Below are 12,015 nucleotides of genomic sequence, written 5' to 3'. Positions count from 1 at the left end.
AATAAAAGCACAAAGTAAAATAAACAATAAGAGCAGATTACATCTGCTAAGTTGGAGGTCGTTTTCTTATCTTCTCATGGGGATACTTTGCCAGTTTTCAAGCAGCTTTTCAACTTCCTACAATCTTGCCAGCGCCCAGACCTCCCTACTCAATTGCCAGCAAAACATCCAATGGATTGTACTTACTCATTTTTGTATGCCCGCCACCATGTCACCGTCTGCTTAGATAATCCAGTTTTTTGAAAATACCACCTCACCAGCAGTGAAATACTTCTTTAACTAGTTTGGCTTCTGTTTTAGTCAAATACTTTGACAAGATTTTACATCAGATTTGACAAAGAGATTCTTTAAGGAGAATTAAAATTGATTAAAATCTTAATACATGCATCCATCCCTCTTACTTGAACTTTTTACAAAGACTGTGATATAAGGCTGCTACAAAGTCACATTATTTCGCTGCCTTTGCTTTTGTGATACAGAACCAACCACACAGGCATCATGCCACCTCAGCGTGTGGTTTTGGACAGCATGTTAGGATACCAGAAGCAAGAGAGGTGTGATGGGTGTGATGTTTAACACAGTAGCATCAGCCTCTAGTGTGACATACAACATTTGCATCAGCAGCGCTTTTTAAACAGTGGCATAGTGGTATAATGTGGCAAAAGCAATTATTTACTATCCGTATTATAGGGCGACTGATTAAATCCTCTGCTCGAAGGGTAAAATCACAGACCTCATTGTCTCCCCACTTCTTCTTTGAGATGGTTGCTAACTGCTTTTAGCTGCTTTTTAAGTCTTGGATAGCAGCTTGTGGATAGAAATGTAATTCCACGGTGAAAAAACAAAGCAGAACTCTCTCTAATTGCATATTTACAGAGGGCACAACTTAATACGTTTCTAGTTTCTAAAAAGAACTAATACGATAAAAGGAGAAAGGTAAAAGTTGGAAAATATAAGAAAACGAGCAGTAGCAACTGCGACAGGCTGCATGCACAGTCGGCGCATGCACACTTGTTTTGCTGCCAAATAGCTGTAGAACAAGATGATACTGAATTTTTAGATTTTGCTCGAGATTCAAATTGCTACAGATAGGAAGCACACATTTCTTGACAGTCATGGTAGTACATGATAAATGAATGTAACTGTTATTTAATAACATGAAGATATTGATAAACAAAGCTGGCATAAACTGTCAAAAATGATTAGGATTTTCTTTCAAGTGGCTTCATTAATTTGTTTTCCACCCCTTTAGCTGTTGCAAGGAATGCTGTCATAGTTTTTTAGCTGTTTGATATTAATAGACCTCTTATATTAGGAGCTCATATGACACGCTCTGCTGAACACATTCAACCTGCATTTAACTGCATATGAGACTCTTGTCACAAGTTAATCCCCAGTCATCCGTTTTAGGCTGTAGTCCCTCACACATCACTGCCAAACCACTGAATTACAGAGAACTGCATTACATAAAATTAAGCTTCCAGTTAGGTCTCAATTTAGTTTGGTGACACCTGTCTTATTCCCTATTCCTTCTTTCCTTCTGTCTTATTTCAGTTTTTTCTGTCTGAGTAGGCAATTATTTCAATTCCATCCCGAACTGAAATCTCCGTTTACCAGAGCACATTATTGTCCAACAGGTGTGAAAGAGTTATAAGGAAGTCTGTCAAGATTTATTTCATACATTTTCTAGAGCTCCAAACTAGTGTTTATTTTTGTTTTGGAGCATCAGAGGCTCCAGACATTAATCTGTTCATACTGTAGTAATTTTAGCCATCACTGAGCTCCTAATTTCCCACCAGCAGTTATAGTGATGTGTCTAGCGTGTGCTCTAGCCTCAAAACTTTTCATACCCTTGTGATTAATTACTGTCAGGAGAGGCAGATTCTAGGGATGCATCTGATTGACATCTCATTATGCTTGTGTTTGGTACACATTCTGGTAGATATTTGACTTAAATTGCCTCAGTTTAAGACAAATTCAGACTTGCAAATTTGCCTGAAGCTACGCATTTCTGGGGGGACAGAGGTGGGGAATGCAACAAGTTGCCACAGGTTAACTTACCTTCCACCAAGGTGATCCCACTGCAGTGCAGTTTGTGTTACGAGCTACCCTGTGTACAGCTTTGGGTGTTGTTTTCACTTAAACTGTTAATTGGCAGTGCTAACATTTACAGTGATCTAACGCCATGCAAACTGCATTCCTGCCCTGTGCATCATGTTATCAGATGTATATGCAGGCTCGAGGCAAGATCCACTCGTGTTCGCCCTTTAGACCCTGGTACTCCTAATTGTGTATATCAGACACGAACACCATTAACACCCCAAAGGGTGCTATATCTGACACCCTAGCAGCCCTCTTGCTCTCATTAGTCATACCCATACCAGAGCTGCCTGGGGCCGAGGTGTGGAATGCCAAGAACGTCTGGCGCTCTGGTCAAACTGTCGGTCTTCTCTGCTCTGCTTGGGTTGATCAGGATGTCGAGCTCTGAAGTTTAGATAGTGTTACCGTGGCTTCGTGGTTCATTGCTGCCAGTCAAGAGCAGTCAACAGTATACTTATTCATTAAGTATGAAACATTTTATTTTAACTTAAGCGTACGGCTGAAAAGTGTTTATGGAAAATTGTTGAAAACTGACACTAAACTAAGAGGTCATGTAGAAATCTTTGCAGCATGTCTGAACTGGAGTTCACAGTCTCTCTCTGACAGCTCCAGTAGGTTCTCTCAATTTTTTATGGACTCTGGTAACCAAGCTTCTGCAAGGACGGACATAAAACACGAGTGCATGCTTATCATACATACTGCCCTGTTTACATACTTCTAATTGCATGTATGAGCTCGCAACGCTCGACCAACCCTTTGTCAGTAATAATCAACACATTCACACACCACAAAGTTTGCGTACAGTCAGTTCTGAAGTTCAGATAAATAATTTTTACTGTACATTCGTAGTAAACAGTGATAATGCACTAACACAAGCTGGTCACAGTCTACTCCCTTCTTCTCTTGCACATAAACCAGAGGACCAGAGGATCTGTTGCAATTATCCGGCATTATGGCAGCCAAGTGAACATAAAACCACAGTGTTTCATTAAGTGTTTGTGTATAGTAGAAGAACATCCACCCATCTGTGTAATGTACCACAGTAGCACACAGATCCCGCCATAGTAGCACAGCACCAACCGATGTTGAAACACGACAGAATTGGTTTGACAATGTTAATACTCTGACTTATAAGTGGTTTTTGGAGGTGTGCACATATTTGAACTAGACCGAACATGACCAATAACACTTTGGATCTGTTTATGTTGTGAAAATATTGTGAAGTTATTACTGCAGCGTTATTAAAGGGAATAATGCAATGAATCTGAAGTGTTTAGCTTGTCAGCAATCAGTTTGCTCTTCGTCAGACTTGTTTGTGCTCTCTGTTGCTACACCTGGTCATTGGTGTGTGTCCAACTGCTCTACATCCTGTCCCTGCTGTCTTGAGGAAATCATGCACGGGAAAAGTCCAGCGAACTCGGCTGTAATATTCATCTCTGCTGTATGAGATGGAATTAATGTGCACAGATATCAGGTCTAGCTCATAGTGCAAATATTTCATGCTTTGTGATTTAATAAATGAACATTTCAAAGTAGATTGAGCAACAGAGGAGAGGTCACCAGTCTCATATTTAATGTGAATGTTATCTGATACCGGATGGTGGCTTGTAGATCCCTATTGACAGCGGTGTCAAAGTCTGCTTTCTTTTCACTCTGCTTCAGGGTAGATTTCAGGGTGTGTTCAGCTGTCAGGGTGAGGTTTAGACAAGATCTTGTGATTTTCACATACGGCACGTACACACATGCAGAGTTCATTCTCACATACATTGGACTTTGATCTCTAAACTTGCAGTTGAAGTCTGTGTCACAGTCCAACTCTGTCCATCAGGTGACTGCACGGTACGGGCCCAATATTTTCATAGAGCACAGAGTCGCCTCCTGTGATTTGTATAGATGTCCAGCCATTGTAGGACTGTACTGACCCAGTAAACATCTTTTCAGTCTCAGTGACAAGGAACAGACCAATGAGATATGAATCACGTTACTCGGTGATATCAGCTACATCACTATGGATGTGAATTGTAATAGCCTTGAAGTGCCCTCTGCTAGGCTTCGTTACCTGCTGTAGCAGAGACGGGGAAATGTATAAAAGCAGGAATGCCTGAGCAATATGACACTGATATCCAGGACTGGACTGTCCCTCCGAGGCCCAAGGCTACCAATCCTTTGCTTGCCTCTGGGTTTTTGTTTCTCACTCTGTTTTGGATCAAAATGAAAAATGATTTGATGAGGTCGCTCTGTCAGAAGTGTGTCAGATTACCAGTTGGACAGATGATGTGAATATGATCTGCTTGCTGCAAAACTAGACTTCATTTTCTGCTCTTTTTAAAGTCTCAACATAGTCATAGTGTGCTGCAGACAGTGAATTGCACTGGGAAGCTAAAAGGACAGTATTTACTTCATTTTGTATTCATCTCTCTGAAAGTTCCATTCTTTTAAAAGCTTAAAGTCACATGTTATCATTTGGCTCCAAACGGCATAATGAGCTCAGTCTCTTTGGAACTTTGAGACTGTCACCAGCTGCCTTTTGTAGCCACGTCTAACTGACTAAAGTGACAAGCAGTTTTTGATAGTTTACCCCATCGCTGTTTGACAAATGGAAAAAATTTTGGCTTTTTGTTAAACTGCTGTAAATACTAGTACACTCTGTGGTGTTCAAGAGTCAGTTTGTCTGATGTCCACACCAGGTGGAGGAGCTAAGCTGCAGTGGGAGAAGACACAACTCAGAAGTACCTTTTAGAAGAAGAAATAGAAAAAATGGGTCCCAGAGGCCACTAAAGAAAAGCAAACAATGACATAACATGCAGTTGCAGGCAGCAGTGGATTGGAGGTGGTGAGAAATGGCCATTTGGCCGGGCTGCGCACACTGTAATAACTCAAGTCAAATGCAGGGCTTCTTTTTGTCAAAAACAGGCCATGTTGCTTGTGTGAACTTCAAATGTGTGTGTACTGTCATTGTAAATCCTTAAAACACACAGTGTGCATGCATTCATGTTTGGATAAACTGTAGTAATTACCTTGAGTTATGTTCTCATGAGGTTTAAGTTTAGTTTTGGTAATACCTCTTACTCATTACTGAATATACAATTTTTAGATTTAGTAGCTCAATTTCCAGGATAATGGCAGAATAGCTGTGGGCAGTGAGTGATTCCTTTTTTTCTTTTTTTTTCTTTTTTTTTGATATATTAGGAAAGCCATGGTGCTTTAAATAGGGCTGCAGCAGCAGGACTCTTTCCACAGTAAGTGACATCATTTCTCCGGCCCTGCAGTGGTACTTGAAGTCAACACAGACTAGGGTGTGTCCCAGACACCCACTGACCACAGCATGGGTTTGTTAAGTCACCTCAGCATGTAGAAAGCAACTAGTTCTCCTGATTCGTAGGGTTCAGAGGTCAAATCCAGCTGCAGGCAGCTGATTTTAGGAGGAGGACGCACAGTATAAATGAATGTTGTTTGTGTGTGTGTATGTATATGTGTGTGTTTGTGTGCATCAGAAAAGCATTTATAGTCATCCAGTCCATTAGTTGCATAAGCAGGTTATGTAAAGGGCACAGTTTAGTGTTTGATACAGGGCTACCATTTTAAAGTAAGGAGATGCTGTGGAAAACGAAGCATCTGTTGGCATGTGTCTACTGTATAATGACATCACCACTAATAACTTTGCTTAATTACTATGGGTGGTCCAATAGGGGCTAAATCTAATCTCCAACCAATAAAACTCTAGCTTCTTTTTTGGCACAGGGATGGAGTGACAAACCGAGGCTGATGACTCTCTGGCTTTAGGCGGTTACGTTTGTTGGGCCATGTCAGAGGATAAAAAATGTTTTAAAACCCTAGTCTACAGAATTTGGCAAGATTTTTTTTGTGGGACTGGGATTTCCCTACATCTGAAGAACTTTCTGACCCCACACAGTTGCTCTTATTCATAAAGCGCTCTCATCCGACTAGGGGTGAATGTGGGTAAAATGTATTGTCATGTTGTGTAATCAAATCCAAAGCTCATTTCAATGATGTGTTCTGTCTTCAAACATTTCGAACTGTGTTGGCACATGAGTTTGGTTGTGGTTCTTTGTATTCACTCATGTCATCACTTCATCAAAGTCACTTCCAGATTCTTAAATTAAAAAATAGTCTTTATTTATTTACAGTGTGTGTTGATGGACATGCAGTTAATTCTGCCATGTCGCACTCAGTTCTGATTGTCTGCTCAGGCTGTAATTTCCTTCTCCCCGTGGGATGAATCTGTTAAAGCATCTTTTCTTAGATGTTGCTTGTGTGTGTGCATGCATGTATGCGTGTGTGTTTGTATGTGAGCTTAATTTCGCAGGTGGGATTTAGGATTATACTGTAATTGTCCTGTTTAAAAACATGCTCACTCCTCCAGCACGGACAATGTTCTCCAATCAGGACCAGACTAAGACTAATCTCATTACTCTCTGTTGTTTATCTTTGTCTTTACAGACGGGACGCATTGACAAATCCTACCCCACAGTGTGTGGTCACACAGGCCCGGTGTTAGACATCGAGTGGTGCCCCCACAATGATCAGGTCATTGCCAGCGGCTCTGAGGACTGCACAGTGATGGTAAGGTTCGCCACACCCTTTCCACCTGAACTCAGCCCTCCTAATTGGTGAAATGTACACATTCTTGAACTGATAATTGACAAGAGACTACTCGCTTTTATTGCGAAAGGCCGAGCTGTTGTAACTCAGGGATGGGTGCAGACCTCACCCTCTGGATTAGATTAGACTCAAATATGTGTTGTAGGAATCAGAGCTGGGGAATGATTTAGCTGTTTATTGAGCTGAGGTCACCGACTTTTTTGAGACTGTAGTAGTACTTTCCTCCATATGTCCTTATTTGGGCCGTGAAGGGCTGAGAAAAGGGTGCAGCCTGTGTATGTTTGCAGCCACCACTTCCTCACCTGAAAGTCCTTACTTCCTGTTAAACCCACTCTGAATCAATGCCATATGTAGTTCATGTTTGCAGAAGTATACGCCATGTAATGAAGAGAGGAACCATCAATGGTTCCTCTCTTCATGGCATTTGATCTTTGAAGGCAAAGTTCACAGCTTACACAGGCTCTTAGTGATGTTTAGTTTAGATTAGGTGGGGGTGGGCGGTAGAACTGCAGACTGCACCATGACGTGGACTTAGCTACACCATTTGTATACATCTTTTTTACAATACAAAATGGATTTTAATGGTCATATCACATAAAGTGCATAGTGGACAAACGTGAGCACACAGAACCCTTAATATACTGAAACAAGTGAACATCAGCATTTGGACATGGCCTGGTGTGACAGAAATGAAATGCAAAAGAATACGTAGGTGACAGCTGTTGGCCAGAGACAGTAATACAGGAAACCTTTTTATCGGCTAAAAAGAAAATGTCTGCAAATACTTAGGTTTTTTCAGAATGTCCCATGACACAAGCTACGCCAGCAGTTGTGTAAAACAAATCACACAACGCAGACATCAACATCTGAAATATTTTATATACATTACCCAGGGTGTCTGCAGGTCCTTGAAAAGTCTTAAAATGTCTTACAAATCATTTATAAATATTAGGACCTATAAGTTATGAAACGGTCTTAAATTTGAGTTTGTGAGGTCTTATTTGCTATGAACATTTTATCAAATTTCATTTAAGTCCACATTTCTGAAACTGTAAATCTTTAAACTTACCTCTGACCAGAGTACTGTCTTTTTATATTTTACTTTAATTATCCGTTGGCAAAATTTACATTAATTCACCATAATAACCATATTCCCTACATATAGATCATATATACTACTTACCCTCATACTTACCTGCAATGCTGTAATAAGAAAAATATGCTTTGTCCAATGATCAGTCCTAAATTTGGTAAAAGTGTCTGATACCTGTAGACACCGTTACCTACACAACAGCTGTGTATCTTCGTTTCTGCAATGGTATTTTTTTAATTCATTAATTAATTATTGTACTATTTTATTGTAACAAACTTACTTTTTTGTTAAATCTGACTTCATATCCCATCTGTCATTAAACTGTATGCTGTTGTTGGTATCTGAACTTTTAGTCACTGCTGCCCCCCTCAGGTTCCTTTTGGTTACTACCATTTATTAGTGTACTATGTGCAGTTATACAGTTGGTAGGTGGGGTTGATTGATTCATGATAAAATCTTTGACATTTATAATTTTGTCTGTTTTGTTGCTGACCTCTGTCCTGTTCATGTGCCACACAGGTGTGGCAGATTCCTGAGAATGGCCTTGTCACTTGCATGTCTGAGCCAGTGGTGGTACTGGAGGGCCACTCCAAGCGCGTCGGCATCATTACATGGCACCCAACAGCACGCAATGTTCTTCTTAGTGCAGGTAGAAGCTCCCTCTAAGCCCTTAAATCTAGAAAACTTGATGAAATTCAGTTTCAGCACGAATCTGTAAGCTGTTACACATCATGGTGGCAGCTGCCTGAAAGACAAAATATTGTGTGTGACCTGGATGTGCTGCTGTCCTGCTCACCTTTACTTCACTCTGTCGTCAGGTTGTGACAACCAGATCATCATCTGGAATGCGGGCACAGGAGAGGCTATGATCACCCTGGAGGACATGCACCCGGATGTCATTTACAACGTGAGCTGGAATCGCAACGGGAGCCTCATCTGCACTGCCTGCAAGGACAAGGCCATTCGTGTCATTGATCCCCGCAAGGAGATGATTGTTGCTGTAAGCAGATTTCAAAGATTTCTTTATTGTGATCCTCTTTTCATATTCCATTGTATATGAGAGGTAAATATTTGATAGGTGCAGTGAGTAGGTCTGGGTTCAGCAACCTTGTTCCCTTCAAATAGTCTTCGAGTATGACATCAAATTATCGCTAGTTTTAGATGAAAGGGTTTTTTTTGTTTTGTTTTGTTGTTTTTTTTGTTTTTGTTTTTGAGCTGAATAAAATGCTTTGTGATGCCACTAAACTAAAAGTAGAGCTTACACTAAAAACCTAAAGTAAACATAGATATAATAAGATAAGACGAAACCGCTTAGGAAATAGGGACTTGAGCACATAAGTGTTGTGTTGACTTGTAAACTACACTTCACAGGAGAAGGACAAGGCCCATGAGGGCGCTCGGCCCATGAGGGCCATTTTCCTTGCTGATGGCAACATCCTCACCACAGGCTTCAGTCGAATGAGTGAGAGACAGCTCGCCCTCTGGAACACGGTAATAAATATATGTCTCACTGGATTTCTACTATGGTCTGCAGATTACAAAGAGCTTTTTATTTAAGACAGCATTTAAGCTAATGCTAAAAATAAACACCATATTCAAAAAGGTATTACTATGAAATGTGCTACATTATTCACATCTATTAAAAGTGCAGTTTTACAGGCTAGCAACCACTTCTTCTGGGTTTTTTTCAAGGACATTACCTTTTCCTTGGCCCTACATTTTCTGTATTGTTAGTCTCTCCACAGAAGTAATGTGTCATTATTTATCATGCTTTTTTTATCCCTCAGGAAAAAATGGAGGAGCCCATTACTGTTCATGAGATGGACACCAGCAACGGAGTGCTCTTGCCCTTCTACGACCCAGACACCAACGTTGTTTACCTCTGTGGGAAGGTATGTTCCAGAGTTTCCCACACGTGCATTTATTTGTGGCAGCTCGCCACTGTAACAACATCTGCCATCACATTGTGATTTCTATTTTTGGAGCTGGACCATTCTTTTGGAGCGCTCCTGAAATATATATATATATATATATATATATATATATATATATATATATATATATATATATATATATATATATACTCCTCCTGGCACAGATGGAGCAGCAGGACATCAGGCGCAATGAAAGTGAAAGTTAACCGTGCATTGCGCTGGTTCTCAAAGTTTGTTTTCACTCGTCTATGCAACAGCTGCTCCTCTCATTCATCGATTTGATTTAATCAGCTGGGATCAGATTGACTGATCAATTTCCGATCCTGTGACCATAGACTATAAAATAATGGATGTAGCCACTGTGACCATTGGTTTGTGGAGTGTTGTTTTGAAGCCCTCTTGGTTTTGTTTTTTTGGAGCCAGAAGTGACCATATTTGGAGCTGTGAATGAGCGAGGAGTGTATCTGTCACCCAGACAGCCTGTCACTCAAAACTGCCCCGCCCTTAAATATGCATAACTTTGAGCCTTAATAAAATGTTAATGCGTAAGTTATTAAAACATGTACCCCCTGTACAGTTGTCATGAATGTTGAAATTATCGATAGAGATCCAAGCTGTTTTTTTTTTTTTTTGTTTTTTTTTTTTTTTTTTTGTTGTACCAGTCTGTGGGGATTGGCTGGCTTCTGAAGCCAGCCTCAAGTGGTCATTCAGTAAAACAGCAGTTTTTGGCTCTGCGGCATTGGCATCATTTTTTAGCATGGGAGGTTGCTGCTTACCTCATGAATTAATGAAGACTGAGATCCACCTACACTGTGCTCAAGGACCCCCACAGAGCTCCGAATTTAGAGAGGGGACATAAAATGACACAAAGAGACACATACGAAAACAAACAAAAAAACCCCGCAAAGCTTCCTAATTCTGTGGGAAGCACTAAGTTTAGCACCAAATGGTTTGATTTCTACACAACTGAATACAGAATTAAAACACTTCTTTATTTCTTGACAGGGTGACAGCAGCATCCGTTACTTTGAAATCACAGATGAGGCTCCATATGTTCACTACCTCAGCACCTTCACCACCAAGGAGCCCCAGAGGGGCATGGGCTACATGGCCAAGAGGGGCCTTGATGTCAATAAGTGTGAAATTGCAAGGTAAGCTTAGTGTGATGGCTAGTCAACATCTCCAGTTTTAGTTATAGTCAGCCTGATCCAATGTGGAGTTCCCAGCCTCACCACAAGGAGGCAGAACATGATCATGACTTAATCATAAATCCCTCTGAGGGCAGTAAACTGTCCTAAAACACTGTCTGTTGCCTTTGTTGTTTATAGTGTGTTGTCCTGTGGTTAATTGTTTTGATCGTTATGTTGCCAGGTTCTATAAACTGCATGAAAGGAAGTGTGAGCCTATCGTGATGACTGTACCGAGAAAGGTGAGTCCTCATCCTAAATGGCCATTTTGCACACAGTTAGCAGACCTCTAATCTGCATGTTGAATCACAGGCAGCCGAGCGAGGCCTCGTCTTATAATGAGCTGGTTATAGAGTTTTCCTCACACTCTGTTCTTGCCTGTAGTCGGACCTGTTCCAGGACGACTTGTACCCAGACACATCTGGACCCGACCCTGCCCTGGAGGCTGAGGAGTGGTTCGATAACAAGAATGGAGACCCCATCCTCATCTCCCTCAAGAACGGTTATGTCCCGCTCAAGAACCGCGAATTCAAGGTGGTCAAAAAGAACATTTTGGACAACAAGGTGACCAAGAACACAGAGAACTCAAGCCCTGCCACCAAGTCTGCCTCCCCAACTCCATCGATTGTGAGTATCTGCTTTGTCTTAAGAGCTCCAGAGTGTCTGGTTAATGTAACACAGGATTAAATTAATCGTTTGAGTAACTTTTTAAGCAGCAACAACAACAACAAACATTCTTTAATTCCAGTTTCTGAGTGAAAAGGATTTGCTGAGGGTTTTTTTGTCTTATGATTCAGTGAACTGAATATATTTGGGTTTCGGACTGTTGGCTGACCAACACAAATTGTATGAAGATGTCATCGTAGGCTTTGGGGAAACTGTTCAGACATTTTATAGACCAAATTACAATTTGACAAAATAATCTGCAGGTTATTATGATAACTAGCATATTTTTTGGTTGCAGCCCTAATGTAGTCCACATTCAACGTCCTTTTGTGGTGTTTATTCAAAAGAATAATTGACAAAGAACAAAAAAGTAGCATGATGGTCAGTAAACCGTTAATACTAATATATTTTC

At 40.7% G+C, this 12,015-nt stretch overlaps 1 protein-coding gene across 3 annotated transcripts in view; it reads left to right on the top strand.

The window, feature by feature from the left end:
- The window catches only part of coro1ca (coronin, actin binding protein, 1Ca), a 38,027-nt gene that overhangs the window by 22,638 nt on the left and 3,374 nt on the right, over positions 1-12,015 (top strand). For all 3 annotated transcript variants that reach the window (XM_078170741.1, XM_033619688.2, XM_033619689.2), the window contains 8 exons: positions 6,562-6,684; positions 8,336-8,465; positions 8,635-8,816; positions 9,188-9,307; positions 9,604-9,708; positions 10,756-10,901; positions 11,122-11,179; positions 11,322-11,564. In XM_078170741.1, coding sequence (XP_078026867.1) covers positions 6,562-6,684; positions 8,336-8,465; positions 8,635-8,816; positions 9,188-9,307; positions 9,604-9,708; positions 10,756-10,901; positions 11,122-11,179; positions 11,322-11,564 — 1,107 coding nt within the window. The remainder of the gene's footprint in view (positions 1-6,561; positions 6,685-8,335; positions 8,466-8,634; positions 8,817-9,187; positions 9,308-9,603; positions 9,709-10,755; positions 10,902-11,121; positions 11,180-11,321; positions 11,565-12,015) is intronic.

This window comes from Epinephelus lanceolatus, chromosome 9, assembly GCF_041903045.1.
Source record: "Epinephelus lanceolatus isolate andai-2023 chromosome 9, ASM4190304v1, whole genome shotgun sequence".
Taxonomy (NCBI): Eukaryota; Metazoa; Chordata; class Actinopteri; order Perciformes; family Serranidae; genus Epinephelus; species Epinephelus lanceolatus.
This window is presented reverse-complemented; position numbering and strand designations above follow the sequence as displayed.